The following is a 24,510-nucleotide window of genomic DNA, read 5'->3' on the forward strand; positions in this document are numbered from 1 at the left end:
AGGGCTTGCGACACTATGGACCTCTGGTAGTCTGGCAACGCTAGACGCGATTGACCAGTGTGACCTTGTCGCTGGGGTATTTTTCAAAGTTCCCTCAACGGTCACGCTTTGCATAACAATTCACATTTTCTGATTAGATTTTTTAATTTATTTTAAAATTTGTATTATATCTATAAAACATAAAGATGTCTCTATCGCCAGCCAGTGGCATTGGCCGCTTCTACGCCAAGTCGGCCAAGATCATACGATTCGTGCGCCTGGGCTGCACCAACCGGCCTTTTTACCACATCGTCGTAATGGAGGTGGGTATTTTTAACCCATTTATTTTCTAATTATTTATAATAATTTCCATTTTTAGAGACGCAAAAACCAGCACCAGCCTGTCATCGAGCAGGTTGGCTCCTTTGATCCCCTGCCCAACGATTTCAACGAACGTTTGGTGTCCCTGAACACGGAGAGGATTCGTTTTTGGCTGGGAAAGGGCGCCCATTTGTCCACGCCGGCGGCCGAGCTCCTGGGGATCGCTGGTCTACTGCCTGTCCATCCACGTACCTACATGTCCGCCTGGCGGAACCGGAGGGCAGCTGCCGAGGCGGAGGCGACGGCAGAGAAGGCGGAATCAACCGCCTGAAGATCGCACAAACTTAATTCTTCAATAAAAAGCTCGTTTTCGTTTTCGTTTTTACGTTTAACAAGCGGAGACATTTCTTCTTGGTCAGCAGCGACCTCTGGGTGCTCTTATTAACAACAAAGTGAATACAGATTTAAAATTTATTGCAAAACGTAACCAATACGAGGTGAGGTTGGTGACCAGGCCCTAAACCAAATGCATGGGTAAGCGAGCAGCGGGCGCAGCTACGGGAAATCCGCATCCTAGTCGTGCTTCAGCACTCCGGCGGCCTTCTTCATGCCATCGTCGATGATCCTGTCAACGGCTGAAAAGATCCTCAATTAGCAAAGTGTAAATTTTCACAGATCTATTATAAACACTCACATTCGTGATGTTTCAGGAAGTAGGGTCGCACCAGCTTGGCGTAGATGATGGTGGAACCGTTCTGCTCGGTGGGCAGCATGCACCAGATGAGCAGAGCACACTGCAAAAAGAAGATAAGCCATTAAATTTCAAGAGCCTCTTAAAAAAAGAAAAGAAAACCCACCTTCAGCAGCCAGTAGAAGGGAATCACCGAAGTCAGCAGTCCGGAGAAGAACTCAATCACCGTGAAGATGCCAAAGGTGACCCAGTAGATCAGCCACTTGGTGTCGTCCTGCTTTGTGCTGGACTCGATGGCATGGATGGAGATGTAAGCGGGATACAGCACGCCAATGATGTTGCACAGCAGCTGGGCGCCATAGCCGAAGATCAGGTAGAGGGCGCAGAAACCAGCAGCACCTGGAAATAGTTAATGTTACCTTATCAATTAGAAGCTTTATAAGGCTTTTAGAGCTCTACCGAAGCGCAGGAGGGCATTCTCTACGAACAACTCGACTATTTTGCTCTCCAATCCCTCGACTGCCATGTTTGCCGTCTAGTTGGTCAACTGCAGTTGCCCTAGTGGCGCATTTTCCCTTTGGCTATAACCAGGTCCAAGCCAGGAGCGGTTCTACAGGGCGCAGGGTGCTCAAAGGGACTCTGAACTGACATACTTTGGCTGCCAGACTAACTAGTCGCAGGGCATTTAGCCAGATACCTGTACCCCTTTTAAGGGCGCCCCTCCGCGGATCCCTGGGGTTCCTAAACCGCCCCATGCCTCTGGCTAATTATAAACCCTTAGCTGTTGTCAGTGGATGTCTCGACCTGCCTCTGATCCCGGCCAGTTGCAATTTGCCCGCCCGGTTGATCGGACTACGGCCTGTTGTTTGGCCATAAATGTATGATGTCATTCATGTTAGACGACGGCTAATTATATTTATACCCTGGCAGACGGTAATATTATTGTAAGTTTGCTAATGCGACTAAATATACCCTGTAAATTGGATACATTCTTGTTCAGCATCACAGGCTACAGGCAAGTTTATATGATAACCTTTTACAAATATATGTTAAAATCTTTTTTTACCAGTGCATATGTAGTATCTTAGCCGGAATTGGATGCCTGAAGTCATCTTAAAGTATTCTCAAATTATTATAATTATAATTATTTTATACCCTATAAATTAGATACATTCTTGTTCAGCATCATACGCTACAGACTTTCACTTTATTTGATAACCTTTTCTATATATCTGTCTAAATAATTTTTTTACCAGTTCAAACAATACATATATTATCCGGAATTGGAAGTCTGAAGTCATTTTTAAATATCCCAAAATTATTATTATTATTATAATAATCTTATACCCAAGGAAAATATTATTGTTTTAGAATCGTTTTGAGTACTAACATCTGCCAAAAATGTATCACATACCGAACTAATGAGGCTAAATGATTAAGTGATGAATCAATGTCTATCACTATTTCAAGTGTTTACACAGACATATTTCCTTTTCTCACCTGTGCCCAGGTAAACCAGGGGAACTCTGACCTTGCGCCGCGTCTCCCGTCGCTGTCTGATTAGCATAATATACTCCCAGAGCCACATCGGTTACTCCGGAGAGCCCCGGAATGGGAATTACTGGAACTTAAAGCTCTCTGGATTTACGCACACAGGTGTGTGGACTTTCTCCACGTGTGCCAATGTCGCCACGTCTCAATTCTCAGACCTTTTGACCCCGCTGGACAGCTGGACTTTTCACCGGATCGGTTGGAAAAATCGACTGCAAAATGTATTGCTCACCGCGCGTACTGAGAAAATGTACTTTCGTTGAAGTAAACAAAGGAAAGCACAAAACATGAAACTTTTGGTGGATAACAGAGACGCACACATCGGTAGCTGCCTACGTAGCCGCTTACACGCACACATCACATGGCAACCGAGGTAGTTTGCTAGTATTGGTTTAGCGCTTGGTGATAAAACAAAAACTCTATTTAATTGGGCTTTGGCGTTTAAGTCGAGTGATTAATTCCCTAATTGGTCACCAGGCGGTGATTAAGTCCCCCGACTCCTGATTCCGCCCCATAGCATCGCTATATATAACAGGTTGCTATTTATAAGCATCCCGAAAAATTCCACTGCATCTCGATGAGAATGTCACTGGTTACGCAGTCGATTACCAGGAGGTCAGAGGTGGCTTTTTCATGGGGCGGTGGCTGACAGAAGGACGTCGCGATGACGTCGCCAGGATAACATAATAACTCACCGAGGAAAATATTGACCCTATCCACACCGGTCTTCTCCTCCACAGTATCGAAGGCCTTGGTCCAGGGCTTCGACGCATCCCGCAGAGCCTTGCTCACGTTCTGTTTGTAGCCGTTGAAGAACTGCTGCACCTGAGTCACCTGGGAGGCCATTTTGCACCGATAATATTCGAAAATATAAAAGCCAAGTTGTCAATCAAAAATATGCGACGCCGCCGACTTTCCCAACACTTATAGAATAGTGTGACCGCCGCAGCAGAGAATACCGGAGAAGCTCAAAGCCATGACAACTGGGCATACTTAAATGGCAATACTGGCGGTTTTTCAATATTATAGGTTATAGTTTATTTTCGAAGTTCTTTCAAATCAAGGGGTAAGTAAACCTTGGGTGGTGATTTGAAAACCAAAGATTAGTTTTCATCGCCAGAAAAATACTAGTGCCAAGCTTTGGCACGATTGAATTCAAGACCCTGCATTTTTCGAAATGTGTTACTGGGTTTTCCTAGGATTGAAGGCTTAAAATAGTTTTGAACTCTATCTGAAGATACCAGAAGTTACTACGCTTTTAGTCAAAGGTTTGCTACGCAGTTAAGGAGACGATTTCGACTCAGCCTCTTTATTATTAAAACATATAATCAAATGCACTTCCAAATATTTCACTTTTAAACCTAAACAAATAAGTTTTCAATGCTTTTGCTGGGGAAAAACATAGCGATCGCGTAAGTAAATGAACTTATCGAAAAACACAAATATCAAGGTAGTGTGAGGGGCACTTCGCAGGTAGATGGGCCAAAAGCCCTTGTACATCCCGTGGAGACCTTCCTTTTTCAGGATCTTGGTGAAGCAGTCCACTAAACCCCGGTACACGAGACCTCTTCCCTTCTCATCCACAGGTTGGTTGTACATCCGAGTGGTGACTACGTCGAGGGGCGAGTTGGCCAAGGAGATAAGGCTTCCCGCGGTTAAGCCGGCACAGAACGAAAGCAGAACCGGATGGGTGACCCATCCGTTGTCCCTCAGCAGGGCCTTGGCCTTGGGAAAGCTTCCGATCTGGACACTGGAGCCGACAAGTGATCGACTCATGCTGGAAACAGCTCCACGCCAGAATCCCGGAATGCCATTGGTCCGGTAAATTTGCAGGAAGGCATTCAGCATAGAGGTGTGTTTATGCTGGAAGCCCACGGCTATCGACTGAACTGCCTGGGCGTGCTGTTGCGCCTTTATCTGAAGTGCGGGGGAAATCGGATTTCAAGGTCTGGTTGAGGGGATTCCTACCACTTACCATATAGAAGGGACTACCGAGGAAGGTGCCGGTACAGCCGCCCAGGGCTCCGAAAAACATGCCCCGATAAAAGGATATGGAGCCATCTGAGTTATGTAGGAATCCGAGCTCCAAGGCGTTCGAGTAAGTGCTTAATCTACCAAAAGTAACGAGAAAATAAATTGTAAACTCAGTACTAAAGTATTCCCTGTTGTAAATTTTTCCTCATTACAGCATTTAAATTTTTCGACATAGTGATAGATAAGATAATTCTGCTCATCAAATTCCTTGACATTATCTTTCCAGAAAATAAATTATCAAAGTACATAAGGCTTACAAAGAAATAACTTATCTTAATAATTCCGTATTACATAATCTAAAAATATTTATTTAAGAGAGCTCCCTAAACATGTTTTTCTAATATTTACTTTTTGAAATTTCTTGACCCTTCAAAACTATTGCTTAGACCCGCCACTGGTTTCTAGGGTTGCAAACAAGTTCCTCCTCTCTATGACACAACCATATGACCGAGTCCGAATAGTTAATGTGAAATACAACTCAAAGAGATTCCCAAATACTTGCCTGACCGAGTTGAGGACAAACTGGTAACACAGCGCCGGAGCCAGACCCTTTTCCAAAGCAAGGAGCCCGTCGTTCCGGACTATCTGCACCATAGCCTGGGGAAGATTCTTGTAGGGCTTTACGTAGGTTCCCCGGGACGCCAACTCTCCCTGCAGTTGCATCCGTGTCTTCACCACATCAATGGGATTGGTGAACATCACCGCACTCATTGCAGCAAAGCCGCCCAGCACAAAATCGGACTTGGTCATCTTTTCACCTTAATTTTAGTTTTAGTTGATGTTACGTTATCATTTTGTTGACTGTGGGTCTCGCCAGCAGTCGACAGAGTTGTTAAACCATCGGCAATTATATCGAATAATTACCTAACTAAAAATTGCTTCCCATTCGCTTGAAATGCGGCTTAGAAAAAAGTAGAAGGGGTTATTATTTGGAGTCTCAATTGATTGATTTTTAAGACTTTATTTTAAATTAAGAATAAACCTTTAAATGCCTGTATTTATTGCCGCACTCTTTATGTTTGATCTAAAATAGGAATTTAGTTTGAAGTACAAAAACATTAATATTTTATGGAGAACCATACAATAAATTAAGAACTTTATTTTTTTATAAAATAAAATATTATTATCGATAGTATCGATAGTTTCGTAAGTTTAGTTTTAAAGTTAATGAGCTGTAATTAATTTTTTTTATTGGTAAAAAATATTGAAACCAATAATATTGTATAACACTCCGATGGGATTTTTCCAAAATTACGTAATCATGTTGTTTTTATTATATTCAAAATATTTTTTGTTTTCAGATTTGAATAAAAGCCTCTTTATTGTTTTACTCACCTTGTTTAGTTTAAAATAATAACACATAAATGTTTATGCTTCTTAAAATTAAACATTGTAAAGTTAATTCATGAAAACGAAACAACATAATCTAGTGAACAATCAAAGCCTAATCTTTAGTAAAGCATTCTATTTCTGATATGAGAATAGAGCTTTTTCTTCTAACGAACTAATTCTTCAGTAGTGAAGATCGTATTTTTCCCGCAGGGCAATCAGCTCATCAAAGAACAAAAGCACCAAAATGGAGTACGGAGTACTTCTCAGATAAATTGGAAAGAATCCCTTGTACAAGCCATGAACTCCTTCAGATCGTAGAATCTTAAGAACGCAGTCCAGCCAGCCCTTGTAGTAAAGCCCACGTCCTTGGGCATCCACTCCCTGATTGTAGAGACGAGTGGTTATCACATCCAATGGAGTGATTGCAACCGACATAAATGAGCCTGCAGCTAAGCCAGAGCAGAACGAAAGGATCGTGGGGTGAGTAACCACGCCGTTTTCCTTCAAAAGAGACTTGGCCTTGCCAAAAGTGCCGATTTGTACGGCTGAGGCTACCGTAGCCCGGCTCACATTTGCCATTGATCCCCGCCAGAGTCCAAAGACGCCGTTCTTCCGGTAAATCTGCCTAATCGCATCGCTCATCGAGGCATGTTGATGCTGATAACCAACGGCAATCTGCTTGGCAGCCTGGGACTGAAGTTGCGTCTTGATCTTGAATGGAAAAATAACTCAGTAGTCTTATCTTATCTGGGCCAGAACTTGTGAATTGTGTCTAAGCAGACACTTCTGTTGTGTGTTTTACATAATCGCTTACCATGAAAAAGGGGCTGGATAAGTAGGATCCCACAACACCACCTAAACCGCCCCAAAACAGGCCCCTCGCAAAGGAAGTCTCGCCCTTTTTGTTACAATCCCAACCCTCCTCCACGGCATGGGTGTAGATGCTCAATCTGGGGATTAATAAATAAGTAATCAAGAAACTTATTTGTTATATCACCAAAGTAGATATAAATTTCTACATCCATTATTTTGTTTCTTAAAATGTAAGTTACATTTTATTTTAAAAAGACTACTGTGTTATTTTATTTTAAACGTCAAAAATAACGGTCTTTTTACTCTTGTTCACAAATCTGAAAAGCAAATTAACTGTTATTTGTTCATGTCTATAAAGCGCGTAAAAACCAATTAAATTGTTGATTAAAACATAAACAAATCTCAGTAGGTCTTTTAAAATAAAAATCTCAAATAACGATTATTTACGGTCCCTGAATGTAAGTAACTAAAGTTGATTATTTTAAATAAAATATAATCTAGTGAACAATCAAATCTTAACTTTACAACTTGCTCTTCAGAGCATAAACCATATCAGTAATGAAGATTGTACTTCTCTCGCAGTGCAATCAGCTCATCGAAGAACAAAAGCACCAAAGTGGAGTAGGGAGCACTCCTCAGATAAATCGGAAAGAATCCCTTGTACAAGCCATAAACTCCCTCAGATCTCAGAATCTTGAGCACGCAATCCAACCAGCCCTTGTAGTAAAGCCCACGACCTTGGGCATCCACTCCCTGATTATAGAGACGAGTGGTAATCACATCCAAAGGAGTTATAGCCACCGATACAAATGACCCAGCAGATAAACCAGAGCAAAAAGAAAGGAGCGTGGGATGGGTAACCAATCCATTTTCCTTCAGAAAGGACTTGGCCTGGCCAAAAGTGGCGATTTGTACGGCTGAGGCTACCGTAGCCCGGCTCACATTGGCCATGGATCCCCGCCAGAGTCCAAAGATGCCGTTCTTCCGGTATATCTGCCTTATCGCGTCGCTCATCGAGGCATGCTGATGCTGATAACCAACGGCGATTTGTTTGGCTGCCTGCGCCTGAAGTTGAGTTTTGATCTTGAATGGAAAAGTAGCGATTAGCGATTAGGGGTCTTATCTTATCTGGGCTAGACATTGTCAAATGTCGGCCGAAGCAGACACCTCAACTGAGTGATTTACATAATCGCTTACCAGGAAGAAGGGACTGGCGCAATAGGAACCCACGACGCCGCCCAAAGCTCCCCAAAACATGCCCTTCGCAAAGGAAATCTCGCCCTTCTTGTTGTGCACCCAACCCTTCTCCACGGCATGGGTGTAAATGCTTAAACTGTGGATAAATTAATAAATATTTATAAAATTTCTTGTATAAATATCACAGTTACTACTCACCGAAAGGAGTTTATGACAAACTGGAAGCATAAAGCTGGCGCCAATCCCTTCTGCAGGCCGAGAATACCATCATTTTTGGCCACGGTTACGAAAGCCTGGAAGACACTCTTATAGGGCTGAGCATGGGATCCCCGGGCGGCCAGCTCTCCCTGCAGCTGGATGCGAGTCTTTATCACCTCCACGGGATTGGTGAATACACCTGCTCCCATGGCAGCCACGCCGCCCAGCACAAAATCAGACGTAGCCATCGATGCGACGTCCGTTCAGCGTCACAATCTAGTCATCACTAACACTCCAATTGCGATAAGCGGCAATCTGCCACCGGCAAACAATGTGTGTTAAAAAGTAACAAACTAACTGGTTTATTTCACCAAAGTATTGCACAGTTAATGGCTACAGGAACAGGCGTTAAGTTTAGCTTACTGAAGGCACAAATTGGTTCTGGGGCTATGCTAAGCTAAGAGATTGGAACTAGGTTCTTGTTTAGCTACTCACTACAGACTAAAGCCGAGTTCAGACACACAAAATATTATCATTTTGCCTGTCTTAACTTGGCTTAACAAAGTAAACAATATATATGGATATTACAAACGAGTTGAACAATTTTGTACTTAAAGTAATGCTACCTATCTACTGATCTTTGGGATCATTGACGACTATACTTTGTGCGCAGGGCGATCAGCTCGTCAAAGAAGAGCAGCACCAACGTTGAGTGGGGGGCAATGCGCAGGTAGTTGGCCCAGAAGCCCTTGTACATACCGTAGACTCCCTCGGAGCGCAGGATCTTGACGAAGCAGTCCAGCCAACCGCGATAGAGCAGACCACGTCCCTCGGCGTCCACGCCCTGGTTGTACAGACGGGTGGTGATCACATCCGGCGGCGTTATGGCCACCGACATAATGGAGCCCGCTATCAAGCCGGCCGTGAATGAGTTTAACGTGGGTTCGGTCACCAGATCGTACTCCACCAGCAGTGCTTTGGTCTTGCCAAAGGTGGCTATCTGGGCACCCGATCCTAGGGCTGCTCTGGGCAGCGCAGCCACCGATCCTCGCCAGAGTCCTCGCACTCCATTTTTCGCGTAGATCTGTCGCAGGGCATCGCTCATGGAAGTGTGGGCATGCTGGTAGCCCACTGCAATTTGCTTGGCGGCTTGCGATTGCAACTGCGTTTTGATCTAGAAAGGGAAGATGATTATAATTAGTACAATAATATCATAAATATTGAATAAGAGTAGGTTACATTTAAAAATATATAGACACTATGCCTTTATTGACTTATAAATTAGATAATAAAACCGTGTTTATCCAATTAAACGGTGTGAAGTATTGGTGGATCGGAAACCTTAACGAAAGTAAACCATTGACTGAAGGTCTTATGAATACATTATGTCATTCAGTAATATGCAAATATACATATATATATCTCTGGAAGTTACTGGTACAAACCAGAATATGTCGTATATAATCGTAAGAATATTTTTTTAAAAAGGGAAGATGATTATAATCTACATAATAACATGAATATTGACTAAGATTTTGGCTAACAATAAGAGTAGGTTACATTTATAAATAGAGAAAATGTCTCTATTGTCTTATAAATGAGATAACAAAACAGTGTTTATCCAATAAAACTGTGTAAAGTAATTGTGGCTCGGTAAAGAAAATCATTGATTCTAAGTTCACTGCTAAAGTAAACCATTGAGTGAAGGTCTTATGAATACATTATGTCATTCAGTAATATGCAAGTATGTATATCCCTGGAAATTACTGGTAAAAACCAGAATTAGTCGTATAAAATCGTTATAATATTATTCTAGCTTGATACCTCCTTTCTGAATATCTTGAAATAGTAATATTTAGATACTGATAGGCAGTTGTCAATAGAGGTTCTTATCTGTGGAAGGTCCAAAATGCTGATGAGCACAAGGTTCATTTAGATAAGCTGTTTGTTTATGTAACCTCCCGTAATATTCGCTTGTTTTGGCGTACCAGGAAAAATGGACTGGAGCAGTAGGAGCCCACGACGCCGCCGATGGCGCCCCACATCAGACCCATTCCGTAGGACACCTCGCCTTTTCGGTTGTGCATCCACTTGCGCTCCATTGCCTCCGAATAAATGCTGAGTCTGTGGATTGGAGATAGTTAATCATTAGAGATTAGTTCAAAGCAAATACTGATAGATGGGTTATTCCATACCGGAAGGAATTGATGATGAACTGGAAGTACAGCGCGGGAGCCAGACCCTTTTGGAGGCCCAGAATGCCATCGTTTTTGGCCACCGTGACGAAGGCATGCACGATGCCCTTGTAGGGTTCAACGTAGGTGCCCCGGGCCGCCAACTCCCCCTGCAGCTGGATCCGGGTCTTGATCACCTCGATGGGATTGGTGAAGAAGGTGGCGCCCACAGAGGCCAGTCCTCCCAGCACAAAATCGGAGGTGGCCATGTAATCACGGGATTGACTCGAGGACAGTAGTTGACTAGAAACTGTTGTGCCGCCTGCTGCGGAATCTGTGGCCCTAAGAAGCCGCTACGTAAATGTATCTGCCGTGTATTTCATAATTCCCCGCCGCGATTAGCAGGCACGACTGTGTTCCCCTCGTCCGTTACACAAATATAATAGAAATTTGGCGAGTAAGTAATATAACTTAATTCCGGTGTGGCCGCACACAAGGCTGCCAGACGGTCGCGAAAATTTAAAACATTTCGCTTACCTTTTTTTTTGGTTTAAATATTAAAGAAAAAATCTAAAAACTTTACAGAAATAGGGTAAAATAGTAGTCTTATAACTTCTGAGAAGGGGTTTTATAACGGTAATCCTAGTCACAGTCACTGTGACTTATGCATTTTACGAGATCTGGCCACTCTCTCCCTTCATGGATTGTTTTGAGCTATAAACCCGCCAAAATATTAAACCAATTGAAGCTTGTTATAAACTAAATAAAGCTGTTAAACAACATGTAAAAAGTTGTATTTAATTGAACTAATTCTTACGTAGCTTTAGTTAATTTTTAAATAAGGTAATTTTGCTTAAAAACCACATTTATATTATTTCCTCTTTTCAGAGCATCTCTAGTTAGCTAGAAAAGCGCCAGGCTGGCACCTCCCGTCGCTCTCTTTCCTTTCGAGCTGTCAAAGCGCCGAAGACGTGTGTGCGTGTTATTTTCGACTGCATTTGTTTAAAAAAGTGGAATAACATTTAATAAAACCATGACTTCGCATCCGGTTTTCATAGACCTCTCCCTGGACGAGCAGGTAGAGTATAAGTTAGCGACATAAACCATGTTTTTGGGCCGCCCCTGGCCAGAATTGAGGTTATGTCTTCCTCTTGCTGCAAAACAAAAACTAATATTTTCAATAATTTATCAAAAAAAGGTGCAAGAGCTGCGCAAGTATTTCAAGAAGCTGGGAGCCGAAATCTCATCGGAGAAGTCCAACAAAGGAGTGGAGGATGATTTGCACAAGATCATCGGCGTCTGTGATGTTTGCTTCAAGGATGGGGAGCCCTCGCAGATTGACGGCATCCTGAACAGCATTGTGTCTATTATGATCACGGTGAATAGAATAAAAATATATCCAATTAAACAGGAAATAAACGTTTTTTATATTCTAGATCCCCCTCGATCGCGGCGAGAACATTGTGCTCGCCTACTGCGAGAAGATGACCAAGGCTCCCAACCACCCACTCGGCAAGGTGTGCCTCCAATCGCTGTGGCGCCTGTTCAACAACCTGGACACCGCCTCTCCCTTGCGCTACCACGTCTACTACCACCTCGTCCAGGTGGCCAAACAGTGCGAACAGGTGCTGGAGGTCTTCACCGGAGTGGACCAGCTCAAGTCCCAGTTCGCCAACTGCCCGCCGTCGTCGGAACAGATGCAGAAGTTGTACCGCCTGCTGCACGACGTGACCAAGGACACCAATCTGGAGCTGTCCTCCAAGGTGATGATTGAGCTGCTGGGCACGTACACGGCGGACAACGCGTGTGTGGCCCGCGAGGATGCCATGAAGTGCATTGTGACCGCTTTGGCCGACCCCAATACATTCCTGCTGGATCCTCTGCTGGCACTGAAACCAGTGCGCTTCTTGGAGGGCGACCTCATCCACGACCTGCTGTCCATCTTCGTGTCGGAGAAGCTGCCGGCGTATGTGCAGTTCTACGAGGACCACCGGGAGTTCGTCAATTCGCAGGGTTTGAACCACGAGCAGAACATGAAGAAGATGCGCCTGTTGACCTTCATGCAGCTGGCCGAGAGCAGCCCCGAGATGACCTTCGAGACGCTGACCAAGGAGCTGCAGATCAACGAGGACGAGGTTGAGCCCTTCGTCATCGAGGTGCTGAAAACGAAGTTGGTACGCGCCCGCCTGGATCAGGCCAACCACAAAGTTCACATCTCGTCCACGATGCACCGAACCTTCGGAGCGCCGCAGTGGGAGCAGCTGCGCGATCTGCTGCAGGCCTGGAAGGAGAACCTCAGCACAGTGCGCGAGGGCCTGACGAGCGTCTCGTCGGCGCAACTGGACCTGGCTCGCACTCAGAAGCTGATACACTAGGCACGCCACTCCCCAAAACTGCAATGATGATGATGATGAACAAATGCTAGCCTCGGGGCAATGGAATTACGACCTAAATTATTTTCAAGAGTGCGTGGTTTGGATAACTTGAATAAATTTATAAGTAAAATCGTTTGTAGAACCATGGCTCGATAAATGCGAGGAATACTTAATATCTTAGGTCTATTTTATAGTGATATTAAAGGCATTTAACGGTTTTCACAAAATACAATTTACGATTTAAAGATAAAAGAATTAACGCTAGCGCTTATGATGAATACAATTTTTAATTAACACAAAATTAAAAGAATAAAAGAACTAACGCTAGCGTTTTTAATGAATACAATTTTTAACTTAACACAAAATTAAATATTAAATATCTAGAAAATATTATTTGTTTGTAAAAAATGTCATTACGTTGCATTGTAAATTGGAACTTTGATCTTAACCATTGACATACTAAAATTTGTAAAAAAGTGATGTACAAATAACCACTGATAACTTGAAATGAAAACCGAAAAAATAGCCTGTTAGAGTATTTAAGTACTGTTTCCTGTTGGTCAATTAGAGCTCCTCGTGCACATTGGAATGCTTGCGGTCCTTCTCCTTGGGGAATCCCCAGAAATATGACGGAAAACCGTGCGAGTCGCGTTCGCGTTTCACAAAAGCCGAGTACGAAGAGATGCAGTTGCCGATAAAGTGGTTAGACTGTCCAAGAATGGCCAAATCCAGGTAGGGATCGTCCTCGGGCAGCTTGTGCACACTGATGCCCATGCGACTGAGAGCCGAACTGAGTTCGCCAATCATGTGGTTCGAGTCGGAGGCCACGAAAACCGACTTGATTTCGTTGTCCGGCTGCGTCTGCCGCACATTCTTAATGGTTCTCTTCAGCTGGCGAACTATGGCCTCCTTGGAGGGCATGCAGAGTTCCGGATAGAGAGCTCCTCGCTCATTTTTGTAGCCCAAACACTGCGGCGAGGCAAACAAATGCTGGCTATCCTTGACGTGCTCACAGGCTCTCACCCAATCGATACCGTTGCGCAGGTGAATGCCCACAAAGGCGCCGCGCGGCAGCTGCGCCCGGATGAACTCCTTGGAGGCGTCCCTGTACCTCTGGCTCCATTGCATGTAGCGTTGCAGCTTGCAGTTCTCCAGCTGAACGGGAAAACTGGCAGGGGCTCCGGTGAAGGCGAGTACAGGCCAGGATTCCGCAGGATATTTGGCCTGCCACTTGGCAGCCTCGTTACTGTGATGGACATCGAAATGCAGCGGCGCATAGAACTCAGACCGCACAAAATCGATGTGGAAGGTGTCCCAGAAGGGACCAAACGGATTGCCGTCCTTGGCATGACAATTGGGCTTCTCCGGATCGTTCTTCTCCTGCTGCAGGCTGTAGCGCTCCTTGTAGCAGAAGGAAACGCGCTGCGATTCCGGCCACAGGTCGTCCGCCAGGTGCCACATGAAGTCCGCCATGGTGATGACGCGGTGGTACTCCTTAAGCGGCTCCACTTCAAAGTATGTGTTGAATGGCACCTGGCGGGAGCGCAGCTCGCCCCTGCGGTACTCCACCCACGGCGGCAGGATGAGGGTTCGATTCAAGGCCTTGGCGAAGGTCAACGATCCCAGGAAGTGGTCGGCCTGGTTGCCAAAGCGTCCTTTAAAAAGCTCGGTTAAGTTGGCTTTCAAGGTAATTTCTAAGTCGGACTTACCCATGCAGGGACAGTAGGTGAGGTAGCCGTTGGGATCGGCTCCTGATTGGGCCCATGCTGAGCTTATTAATAGTAAAATTAAGTTTACAAAGCGGAGCTTCATTTTAAGCCACTGCATTCTACCGGCTTCGCTTTTCTGTGACCAGGTGGCAGCACTGTGCAGGAGGGTGGTTCTATTTAAAGGAAAATAAAATATTTGCAGAGCGTATGTAATAAATATATTTAGTAAAATTAATCTAAAACATAAAGTTTAAGACTAAACTTTTAGTTAAGTGTATTTTGTTAATGAATTTAAAATGCCATAAATCGAGTCACCCTACCCTACCCAAATAAGCCGAAATTCTATGGTCTGGCAACCTCCCGTTTAACAATCAGGTGTTATTGTTATTTTATGAAATTAAACTTTTGTATTTTACTTTAGATTTTAATCAAAATTGAAGAGACTGAAGAATGTTTGGCCTGTGAGTACTTACCGAGGAGAAGTTATTAACCTCAATCACCTTATTTAATCCACAGCAAGGAGGCGATCCGGACTTTTGGCAGTCGGAAACGACCAATCCGCCTCTGGCGCCGCAACTTCGCGGATGAGGCTCCTCCGACGGACAGGACTTTCAAATGGCGCAAGCCCGTTGGACAGCACACAGGCATCAACATTTACAATCACGGAATGCGCCAGAAGGTGCCCCTAATCCTGCGCAACCCCCACATGGTCACCTGGTACACCTGCGGACCCACCGTCTACGATTCCGCCCATTTGGGGCATGCCAGCACCTATGTCAAGGTGGACATCCTGCAGCGCATTCTTCGGGACTACTTCAAAATCAACCTGGTGACCGCCATGAACATCACCGACGTGGACGACAAGATTATCAAGAGAGCCCAGCTCGCCGGGCTCGACTGGCAGAAGATGGCGCGAGCCTACGAGGCGGAATTTCGCCAGGACATGCTGCGTTTGAATGTCCAGCCACCGGATGTGCGCAGCCATGTGACCACCACCATGCCTGTGATTATACAGTTCATCCAGCAGCTAATCGATGAGGGGCAGGCCTACGTTACGCCGGACAAGTCCGTTTACTTTGATGTCTCCCAGAGTCTGAACTATGGGAAGCTTTTGAAGCTAGATTTCAGCGAGGAGAAGGAGGATCCCGTGAAGAGAAACACCGCAGACTTTGCGCTGTGGAAGGCGCGGCAGAGCGGCAGCGAGCCCACCTGGGCGGCTCCTTGGGGCGGCGAGGGGCGTCCCGGTTGGCACATCGAATGCAGCGCCATTGCTGGTCTCTTCTTTGGCCGCCAATTGGATTTCCATGCCGGCGGCCTGGACCTGCGCTTTCCGCACCACGAAAACGAGGAGGCCCAGTGCTGCGCCCGCTACAAAACAGATCAGTGGGTGAACTACTGGCTGCACACCGGTCAGCTGCACATGGTGGGCGACCAGGAGAAGATGTCAAAATCCCTGGGCAACACCATTTCGGTGTCGGAACTGCTGAAGAAGTACACAGCCGACGAGTTTCGGATGGCCTGCCTGCTGTCCAACTATCGCAACGCCATGCCCTACAGCGATCAGTTAATGCAGACCGCTCGACAGACCCTGCAGCGTTTTAAAAACTTCCAGGCGGATCTCAGTGCCTACACACAGTTCCTAAAGCCCGTCCACCTGATGGACGAGGGAGCGCTCAGGGCGCAGCTAGCACACACAGTTACCGAGTTCGACAGCTGCCTAAGAGATGACTTTGATACGGCCCGCGCCATCGGTGTGCTGATGGATCAGATGAGCAGCATTAGTCGTTGCATCAACGAGCAGCAAATCGATGCTCACGAGGAACCCGCCTACTGTATGGATCTCCTCTTGGCAGCTGGTAACTTCATTAACCGGGCCATCGTTTCTTTTGGTGTTTCCGAGTTGATAGAAAGAGAATCCCTGCAGGAGAAAAAGATCTCCTCTGCGGATCGTGGCATCGATTCCTCTCTCCTCGTCGATGATGTGTTGAGCGTTCGGGGAAGGATGCGGGAGAATGCCACATCCGGGGATGTGAAGAACTCGCAGCTACTGGCGGCCTGCGATGAGCTGAGAAGCCTGCTCCAGCAGCATGGTATCCAAGTGCGCGACCACAAGAAGGGCAGCTCCTGGGTATTCGCCGTGTCCTGTGAAAAACCCGATGACAAGAGCAAAAGCTCTGCCGAATAAATGTAACTTTATTATTCTTTGGATCGTTACTACATAAATGCATCTCTCATGCGTTGTCGAAAGGGTTGATCGGGGGCCACCGCGTGCTCCGTTTTGTAGAGGTCCTTGGTGATGAGGTAGTCTCGCACCAACTTGAAGAAGGCGCCCATGCTGGTGAAGGCCACGAAGCTGATGGAGAGCACAAAGTGCCACTCGACGCTTTCGGCGCTTAGAGATCCAATCTCCACGAGCAGAACGGCGGCCTGAAGGATGGCCAGTGTGGAGTATATGATAGTGGGATTGTGGAAGAGTTTCTGCAAAGGTTAAATTATTAATACTTGTTTTATAAAATAGGAAAAATACAGGAAAATATAAATTAGAGCCCTGCGTGAATCATTTAATTTTTGTTTTATCATTGTATGCCATGAAATTTTTGATTTGTTTAATTCAATTGAATGATTTCTGATTTGTTTATTAAATTGAACGTTTTTCTAATTCATTTCGAATTGAATAAATGAATGAATAATTTTTATGCATTTTTTTAATTTGCCAGATTTTGTTGTGCTTTTTTTCGAGAACAAAAAGTGGAAAATTTTTAACAAATAAATGTTACTGCTTAGTAAATAAAATTTAGGCAGATTTAATCACAAAATGATGGGCCTTTTTGTTCAAAAGAAATTGTAGTTTGAAATATTTCGGAATTCATTCAATTCTATTAAACTCAAAATTCATTCAATTCTATTAAACTCGAAGTTCTAATTAATTAATTCATATAAAACAAAAAATTCAAAATAATTCATTGAATCCATTCATGCAGGGCTCTCTTATATAGTTGTAAAAATATAGGAAAATATAAATCCGCCTGTAAATATAGTTAACTTTCTGTATCATACTTACATAAAATCTTGCATGGCTGGCGTTTCCTGGCGTGGCCACCGTGACCACGCCCTGACTTCTGTACAATCCCCCGTTGTGCTTAACCACGGTGCCGTGGTTGTAGGAGGAGTACTTCGACCAGGCGAGCGCACTGGCGGCCACTATCAACTGCGAAGGCGCCGGCTCCCTATCGATGCGCTGCCAGCAGCCTAAATGCAAAGTAGCCCGATGCAGGGTATCACTGTACTTGGCGGGATACAGGAATACAGCACATAGACTAAAGGCGCCCAGACAAACGATAATGCAGTGCTGGGCAGCCCGGATTACATTATACTGGACGCTGATGGCCAGACAACAGGGCACCAGGCCGCTGTAGTAGGCATTCAGCATGGAGGTGAAGATGAGCTGCTTGAAGCGCTTGTTAAAGTCGTGACGCAGTGTCTCCACCTCGTCCCTGATGTTCACCGGATTGGTGGTGCAGCTGTGAACGGGGAGATCGTTGATGTACACGCCAGGCAGCTCGAATCTGGTGCGCAGGAAGGGCTCCAGCTGGAAGCCAAAGATCAGCAGGTAGATGACGACTCTGGAAAAGGGATGGTCAATTATCTGATGGAAATTTTATATGCTTTCCACTTACGGATACGAAAGGAAGAGGAGGAGGATGTAAGTGTGCTGCTGGTACAGCTTCATGGCGCAGTAGCCCAGGGCCAGCTGCACCAATCCCCCAAATCCATACTTAATGCCCAGCCGGATGAACTGCCTGCTCTTCTCGTTGCCCTTCCTGATCTTCACCAGCAGCAAGCAGTAGACCAGTCGTCGCGTGTTGAGTATGAACAGGAGATAGCGCAGATATGGATCGATCAGCTCGATGTTCTGCGGGCAAGGATGTGGGTTAAGTTTTGGAATATTTTTGGATTTCAGAACCAGGGAAAAACCCACCACCATGTGCCTGGTGTGCGCCTGTGGCAGCCACCAGTTGGTCCGGTAGATATTGATGAACTGAACGATGGCCGAGCCCATGGTGAAGGCGCACATAATTAGTTCGCTCAGCCACTCGGATGTGGTTGCGTGCTCCGGAAAGGGAATGTGCTTCGGCATCGCGGCGGCCGGCGTCTGGGATTGGCCCGGTTTGGAGGCCAGCAGGTGGGCGTAGGAGTCCTGCGTTTCGCTGGAGCTGCTGCCATCACTGCTGCGCTCGTCGTAGGTCATTTCGAGTCCTTTGATCGCTCGTACCGGGGGCTACATTTAGATAAATTCAAGCAACAATGTTTTTGTGCGGGAGGACAGCCAGTATGACCGCGCCAATAACGGTGGAAAATACCGTTGCGTTTGCAGGTTTCATGGGCGTAGTAAAAGATCTTTCTGAAGGGATTTCAAATCTTCGAAGGATCGAAATTTATTCTAGGATTCGTTTAGAAAAGATTTGTATTTGGAATTGGAATTTGTATTTCTTTGGCATCCACATTTTTTAAGGGTACAAAAAAGTTTTTCTACAAAGTATTTGTTATTCACATTTTATTATTTATTTGTGACTCACACACTCAAAACAACCTTACTGATAAAATAGCTGAAAATTCCTTATTACTTAAGGAAATTTTAATTTCAAAGTCGCCCCCATCGTTATTCATATATTCATCAGAAAGTGCATGTTGGACAAAAATGATTGTGGGTAAAGTATCAAGATTTCAAAATCGTATTATTTCTGAACATGGAATATCCAATATCCAAAATAATAACCGTTAAAGTATCAAGATTTCAAAATCGTATTATTTCTGAACATGGAATATCCAATATCAAAAATAATAACCGTTATAAGATTGCTTTCTCACAATCTAATCCCTCTTTCAACTCCCATGATCAAATGTCTATCGTTAACCAATACTGCTCAGGTTAATCGATATCAGTAGGGGCCAATTGTATCGACCCTTCTGGCAACGCTGTGGACAGCTGGTTTTGTAACTGGTCCACGAAATATTTAAAATATATATTAAAAACACTCGGAAAGTACCAAAGATGATGCGCTACGAGGGTAACGAGAGGCTGGCCGATGAGACGGCATGTGCCGGAGTGCGGGCGGACCTGAAGATGTGCCTGCTGGAGAGCGAGTGCTGCCGAATGGGCAAGACTCCGCGCCAGTGCCTCCAGGATAACAATGTTCCACCCGAGTGCCAGGTTCTAAGGAATACCTTCTATGAGTGCAAGCGCTCCCTGGTAAGTTCCCTATGATACCTAAATCCTTCCCCAAGCTAACACATATCTCCACCTTCCAGTTGGACAACAGACAGCGCTTTCGCGGTCGCAAGGGCTACTGAAGTTTAAACTTAAATTATATTTCTAGGCGCTTAAAATACATCAAATTACACACACACAATCGTGTTGAGTCCTTTAATTGCGACGCCGGCGGACGCGAGAGATACGCCAGGCATTGGGCTCCTCGTACTTGTTGTACAGCGGCTCCAGGCGCTGGTTCTTCTTGAATTTGCTGAGCTTCGTGGGGTCCGAGAATCGGAAGAAGGACGGCGCAAACTCCACCAGCCATTTGGGATCGATGGTGGTCACCTCGCGCATATACTCCTTGGTGGTCTGCACCAGCTCGTGGTAGATGACCCACTCCGGCTGGCGATTGAACAAAGCACTCGACGGATGGATGTAGACCACTTGGGAGTCGACCAGGGTGCGATAGCCCTCCTGCGGGTCCTTCTTGGCTGCGTTGCGAAAGAATCCCGAGCAGATGGCCTTCTGAATTCGCACAGAGTTCTTTCCCGCGGATACCACATCCAATTTGTGCCTGTCCATGATGCCCAGCAGCTGCTTCCTCACATCCTGGCTGCGCTTTAGGGTGCGGATCTGTACAAAGTTCTCGTAGCACCAGGCATTCGAGAACTTGTTGTTCTTCCAACTGTTGTAGACGGCCAGCAGGGTCAAGTGGTCACCTGTAAAGAGGAGAATTAGTAATCTTTCAAGGTTATATTTTTATACCCTTGCAGAAGGTATTATGATTTTAGTCAGAAGTTTGCAACGCAGTGAAGGAGGCGTTTACGACCCCATAAAGTATATATATTCTTGATCAGCATCACTAGACGAGTCGATCTAGCCATGTCCGTCTGTCTGTCCGTCCGTTTCTACGCAAACTAGTCTCTCAGTTTTAAAGCTATCGGCTTGAAACTTTCCCAAAAGTCTTCTTTCAAATGCAGGTAGTATATAAGTCGGAACCGACCGGATCAGACGACTATATCTTATACCTCCTATAGGAAAGATAAAAAAAAAACGTTCAAAAAAATTCTAACTTCGGTGTTCTTTCAAATATTACCTTCTACTCTTGGGAATATTATTTTTTAAATATTTATGAATTTCGAATAAAATTTAAAAAAAATCGGAACACTATATCATATAGCTGTCATAGGAACGGTCGTTAAATTAAATGCAAATTAATAGGAAAAAAATATGGGATATGACTATTTTTAAATATTTCCGATTTTTGATTTTAATTTAAAAAGATACAACTACTATTTCATATAGCTGCCATAGAAACGTTCGGAAAATTAATACGAAATAATAGAAAATTGAATTTTTTTGCGATTTGTAAATTAATAGAATGATCTGCAAGGGTATATAGCTTCGGCTTGCCGAATTTCCTTTCTAGTTAGGAATACACCTACCTTCCGCCTGATTGAATTTGGCCTTCTTTTGGTCCGCCAGCGCCTGTTTGTCCTTTGGCCTGTAAAACACATTCTGCACGCTGAGCATCGAGACAATAGTCAGAATCTCATCGGAGCACTGAAGCGCCACAGACATAATCAGCATCTTGGAGAGATTCGGCTCGAGGGGAAACTCGGCCATGCGTCTGCCCAATCGTGTAAGCAGTCCTTCGTCATCCAAAGCTGAAAGGGAATGCAGTTGCTCCAATGCCATGACCAGGGATTCCACTGGCGGCGCGTCCATGAAATCAAAGTGCAGCAGATCGTTGATTCCCATCGTTTTCAGCTGCAGCACTGTGGTGGCCAAATTGGTGCGTTGAATTTCGGGCACCGGAGTGGGCAGCATTTCATCTCGATACGCGCGCTCTGTATAAAGACGATAGGTTTTTCCGGGACCCGTGCGCCCGGCTCTTCCTGCTCTCTGCTTGGCAGCCGCCTGTGAAATTGGAGTGACCACCAGGGAGTCCATGCCCGTTTTCGAGTTGTACACCTTCTGCTTTACGAAACCAGGATCTACCACATAGAATATGCCATCTATGGTCAGGGAAGTCTCGGCAATATTGGTGGCTATCACAACCTTGCGGCTTCCAGCGGGCGCAGGATCAAAGATACGCGTCTGCATCTCGGATGGCAGGGCAGAATACACCGGCAGGATGATCAACTCGGGTACATCTGGTCCTAAACTCTTCATTCGCTCGTACAAGATCTCGCAGGCCGTGTCGATCTCCTCCTGACCCGTGAGAAAGAGCAGAATGTCACCGGGTGGCTCCCGCAGATGGATTTGCATCACTGTGATCAGCGAGGCGTCCAGATAGTCCGTCTCCGGTTCCTTGGTGTAAAGAACTTCTACAGGAAAGGTTCTACCGGGAATTGTGAAAATGGGCGCCTTAAAGAAGTACTGCGAGAATTTCACCGCATCCAAAGTGGCCGAAGTGACAATTAGCTTAAGTTCGGGACGCTTTTGCACGGCTGTTTTAAGCAGACCAAAGAGAACATCCGTGTGAATCGTACGCTCGTGAGCTTCGTCCAACATAATCACCGAATAACTCTTTAGCTCCGCCTCCATTAGGCACTCTCGGAGCAGCATACCGTCCGTCATGTACTTGACTATGGTCTCGGGACTGGTGCAGTCCTCGAATCGAATGGTGTAGCCCACCTCCTGGCCCAGCCGACAACCGTACTCCTCCGCGACTCGCTTGGCCACCGACATGGCCGCCACTCTCCTGGGCTGCGTGCAGCCAATCTTTCCCCTGGCAGTGAATCCACATTCGCCCAAGTACTGAGTGATTTGCGTGGTCTTTCCGGAACCAGTTTCGCCAATAACAATGAGGATTTGGTTGTCTGTAACCGCCTTGATCAGATCATCGCGCAGTTTGTATATAGGCAACGATTGGCGCTGCTCCACTAGCGTTAAATCTGTTTTCTTACCGAAGGAGGACTTCTTGCCGCCAATGACATGCTTTTTCCACTCGGGAACTTCAGCGGGAGCGGCTCCCATTCCCCGCATATTGGCCGCCAGGCTGCGGCTCTCCTCCTCGGGCAGCGGATCGATCCAGTTCTTGTTCAAGCTGGTGGGCAGAGCCTCCATTTCTTGCTCGCGCTGCAGCATCTTCTGCTCGCGACGCTCCTTGGACAAAGCGGACTGCATCATGGCAGCTTGGGCCAGCGAGCCATCGGGATTCTTTACAATCCTCACGGGCGAGAGGTCATGCAAGGCTCTGCCGTGTCCCGAGAGGAAGGGCGGTTCCTCTTCTACAATCTCAATTTCAATGTCCGCCTCGTCGTCTTCATCTTTGGGCAGCAGTCCCGTCTCCTCGTCGAAATCCGGCATCTCACTCCTGTCCAGCACACCGGAACTGATCATCTGCTTGATTTCCCAGCGTTCGGGGCTGGAAATCCTGGTCACACGCTTCCTGGACTCGTGCTCATCTCCGTCTAGGCCATTTCCCTGCAGGTTTAGCATCGAAGTGCTGCTGCTGAAGGGTCCATCTGGATTGCGATCCCTCAGAGACTCGTCGTCTTCGGGGGCGTGTGAGAGTGGATTGAGATCCCGTCCAGTCTCCTGATCCGCCTCTTTCATCGAGAGGGCCACCTTTTGTCCTGTTACGGACATCACCTTTACTTTAACTGTCTGATTTCGACTCACCACCTCGGTAACATCGGTCACCCGTCCTTCTGCCCGCAGCTGTGAGATGTGCACCAATCCCTCCCAGCGTTTGCGCACTCCGAAGAGCTGCACGAAGCAGCCGAAGGGCACTATATTGGCCACTTTGCCCGAGTAGATCTTGCCCGGCTCGGGATCATCGGTCATGGCGGCGGCCGAGGGCGGTGGCATCTTCTCGCTGCGATCCTTGGAGCGTTCCCTGTGGTTTCTTTTTTCCGTGGAGCGGGAGCGACTGCGGCGGCGGCGATCGTGGCGATCTCTAGAGTTCGATCTCCTGCGTCGTCGCTCTTTATCTCGATCCTCGCGAGACCTGCTTCTCCGCCGATTATCCCGGGATCTGCTTCGCCGTCGACGTTCCCTGTCCCGCGATCTGCTCCTGCGCCGCTCTGAGGTTCTATCCTCTCGGGATCTGCTGCGTCTCTTGGTGTCCCGATCCCTGCTCCTCCGCTTGTGTCGCTCCCTGGAACTAGCTGCTTCCCTGGGCTGTTTAAGCTCTGTTTTGTTCTCACCCGGGGCCAGTGCCTCCAGCTCCAACATGGCTGCATCCACATCGCTCATGTCGGATTTCTTGTGATCCTTTTCCGGCTTCCTATCCATCTCCTTCTCCTGCTTTTGCTGCTCCTCCTTCTGCTCCTCCTCCTCCTTTTTGCTGTACTTATCATTCGGCAAAGCCAAACCGGGAAACAATTTCATCAGCTGCGACTTCTTGTCCTCCTTCTGGTCACCGCTGCCGCCCATCTTCTCCTCGCTGGCGCCACCCGGACGACTGGGACGCATCAGATTGATGATGCGCTGCAGATTCTGGACCAGGGAGTCGGGAAATTCCGCGCCATTTTCCAGCAGAGCCTTGCGAAACGAGTCGTAGGTGCGATTCTTGTTCTCCAAATCGATGATGAACTCGGCCAGGTCCTTGTCGTTGATGCCCAAGTGGTTGTCCAGCTCGGTGCAGATCTTCGAGACCAGCGACAGGTACTCCAACTTCTGCAGCTCATCCATGCCGCTTAGAGACTCCTATTTCACCTTATTTATACACAATTTGTGGAAATTTCAGAAAGTTTGGCTCTCGAAACAAACGCAATCAGCTGTTTTTACACGCCGCAGGGTTGCCACATCAACCGATCGAGGTGGCAACGCTAGCCCCTATCACTCGGTTTTCGACGCTCCGCTTATTTTTGTCGCGTTTTTGTTGTCAAAAGTGAATAGATTTCTGTTTTGATCGAACGCACATCGGAAA

General features: G+C 46.2%; 12 protein-coding genes across 13 annotated transcripts; 4 read left to right on the top strand and 8 right to left on the bottom strand.

Moving 5' to 3' along the window:
• Positions 1–72: 72 nt before the first annotated feature.
• On the top strand, positions 73–700 carry mRpS16 (mitochondrial ribosomal protein S16). Its single transcript, XM_017159875.3, has 2 exons — positions 73–302; positions 359–700. Exons 1-2 carry the CDS (start codon positions 186–188, stop codon positions 629–631), a joined length of 390 nt encoding a protein of 129 aa, XP_017015364.2. The 5' UTR covers positions 73–185; the 3' UTR covers positions 632–700.
• A 57-nt stretch (positions 701–757) lies between these two features.
• ReepB (Receptor expression enhancing protein B) lies at positions 758–3,481 on the bottom strand. 2 transcript variants are annotated; one of them, XM_017159874.3, is made up of 4 exons: positions 3,238–3,481; positions 1,158–1,390; positions 995–1,094; positions 758–935 (listed from the first exon to the last, which is right to left on the bottom strand). In XM_017159874.3, the coding sequence occupies exons 1-4, from the start codon at positions 3,386–3,388 to the stop codon at positions 874–876; spliced, it is 546 nt and encodes a 181-aa protein (XP_017015363.1). In that variant the 5' UTR covers positions 3,389–3,481; the 3' UTR covers positions 758–873. The 2 variants fall into 2 exon arrangements, with proteins under 2 accessions (XP_017015363.1, XP_017015361.1); XM_017159872.3 differs by lacking the exon at positions 3,238–3,481 and adding an exon at positions 2,492–2,795.
• A 330-nt stretch (positions 3,482–3,811) lies between these two features.
• On the bottom strand, positions 3,812–5,440 carry LOC108069683 (solute carrier family 25 member 35). Its single transcript, XM_017159870.3, has 3 exons — positions 5,079–5,440; positions 4,518–4,653; positions 3,812–4,459 (listed from the first exon to the last, which is right to left on the bottom strand). Exons 1-3 carry the CDS (start codon positions 5,324–5,326, stop codon positions 3,920–3,922), a joined length of 924 nt encoding a protein of 307 aa, XP_017015359.2. The 5' UTR covers positions 5,327–5,440; the 3' UTR covers positions 3,812–3,919.
• A 561-nt stretch (positions 5,441–6,001) lies between these two features.
• On the bottom strand, positions 6,002–6,873 carry LOC108069684 (solute carrier family 25 member 35-like). Its single transcript, XM_070212845.1, has 2 exons — positions 6,723–6,873; positions 6,002–6,619 (listed from the first exon to the last, which is right to left on the bottom strand). Exons 1-2 carry the CDS (start codon positions 6,723–6,725, stop codon positions 6,089–6,091), a joined length of 534 nt encoding a protein of 177 aa, XP_070068946.1. The 5' UTR covers positions 6,726–6,873; the 3' UTR covers positions 6,002–6,088.
• A 207-nt stretch (positions 6,874–7,080) lies between these two features.
• LOC108069700 (solute carrier family 25 member 35) lies at positions 7,081–8,365 on the bottom strand. The gene is made up of 3 exons (XM_017159897.3): positions 8,117–8,365; positions 7,919–8,054; positions 7,081–7,804 (listed from the first exon to the last, which is right to left on the bottom strand). Exons 1-3 carry the CDS (start codon positions 8,362–8,364, stop codon positions 7,274–7,276), a joined length of 915 nt encoding a protein of 304 aa, XP_017015386.2. The 5' UTR covers position 8,365; the 3' UTR covers positions 7,081–7,273.
• An 89-nt stretch (positions 8,366–8,454) lies between these two features.
• Positions 8,455–10,856, bottom strand: LOC108069701 (solute carrier family 25 member 35). Its single transcript, XM_017159898.3, has 3 exons — positions 10,312–10,856; positions 10,105–10,240; positions 8,455–9,290 (listed from the first exon to the last, which is right to left on the bottom strand). The coding sequence occupies exons 1-3, from the start codon at positions 10,557–10,559 to the stop codon at positions 8,763–8,765; spliced, it is 912 nt and encodes a 303-aa protein (XP_017015387.1). The 5' UTR covers positions 10,560–10,856; the 3' UTR covers positions 8,455–8,762.
• A 355-nt stretch (positions 10,857–11,211) lies between these two features.
• eIF3m (eukaryotic translation initiation factor 3 subunit m) lies at positions 11,212–12,800 on the top strand. The gene is made up of 3 exons (XM_017159891.3): positions 11,212–11,368; positions 11,489–11,668; positions 11,727–12,800. Exons 1-3 carry the CDS (start codon positions 11,324–11,326, stop codon positions 12,663–12,665), a joined length of 1,164 nt encoding a protein of 387 aa, XP_017015380.1. The 5' UTR covers positions 11,212–11,323; the 3' UTR covers positions 12,666–12,800.
• O-fut1 (O-fucosyltransferase 1) lies at positions 12,764–14,530 on the bottom strand. The gene is made up of 2 exons (XM_017159890.3): positions 14,375–14,530; positions 12,764–14,320 (listed from the first exon to the last, which is right to left on the bottom strand). The coding sequence occupies exons 1-2, from the start codon at positions 14,490–14,492 to the stop codon at positions 13,230–13,232; spliced, it is 1,209 nt and encodes a 402-aa protein (XP_017015379.2). The 5' UTR covers positions 14,493–14,530; the 3' UTR covers positions 12,764–13,229.
• A 164-nt stretch (positions 14,531–14,694) lies between these two features.
• Positions 14,695–16,597, top strand: CysRS-m (cysteine--tRNA ligase-like protein, mitochondrial). Its single transcript, XM_017159892.3, has 2 exons — positions 14,695–14,835; positions 14,891–16,597. The coding sequence occupies exons 1-2, from the start codon at positions 14,825–14,827 to the stop codon at positions 16,557–16,559; spliced, it is 1,680 nt and encodes a 559-aa protein (XP_017015381.2). The 5' UTR covers positions 14,695–14,824; the 3' UTR covers positions 16,560–16,597.
• LOC108069697 (transmembrane protein 39A) lies at positions 16,550–18,785 on the bottom strand. The gene is made up of 4 exons (XM_017159893.3): positions 18,354–18,785; positions 18,052–18,287; positions 17,436–17,997; positions 16,550–16,852 (listed from the first exon to the last, which is right to left on the bottom strand). The coding sequence occupies exons 1-4, from the start codon at positions 18,621–18,623 to the stop codon at positions 16,589–16,591; spliced, it is 1,332 nt and encodes a 443-aa protein (XP_017015382.2). The 5' UTR covers positions 18,624–18,785; the 3' UTR covers positions 16,550–16,588.
• A 534-nt stretch (positions 18,786–19,319) lies between these two features.
• On the top strand, positions 19,320–19,785 carry LOC108069691 (cytochrome c oxidase assembly factor 5). Its single transcript, XM_017159885.3, has 2 exons — positions 19,320–19,625; positions 19,685–19,785. Exons 1-2 carry the CDS (start codon positions 19,428–19,430, stop codon positions 19,724–19,726), a joined length of 240 nt encoding a protein of 79 aa, XP_017015374.1. The 5' UTR covers positions 19,320–19,427; the 3' UTR covers positions 19,727–19,785.
• On the bottom strand, positions 19,724–24,397 carry pea (ATP-dependent RNA helicase pea). Its single transcript, XM_017159877.3, has 2 exons — positions 21,074–24,397; positions 19,724–20,347 (listed from the first exon to the last, which is right to left on the bottom strand). The coding sequence occupies exons 1-2, from the start codon at positions 24,270–24,272 to the stop codon at positions 19,800–19,802; spliced, it is 3,747 nt and encodes a 1,248-aa protein (XP_017015366.2). The 5' UTR covers positions 24,273–24,397; the 3' UTR covers positions 19,724–19,799.
• Positions 24,398–24,510: the final 113 nt, after the last annotated feature.

The sequence above is a fragment of the Drosophila takahashii genome, chromosome 2R (genome assembly GCF_030179915.1).
Source record: "Drosophila takahashii strain IR98-3 E-12201 chromosome 2R, DtakHiC1v2, whole genome shotgun sequence".
Classification (NCBI taxonomy): Eukaryota; Metazoa; Arthropoda; class Insecta; order Diptera; family Drosophilidae; genus Drosophila; species Drosophila takahashii.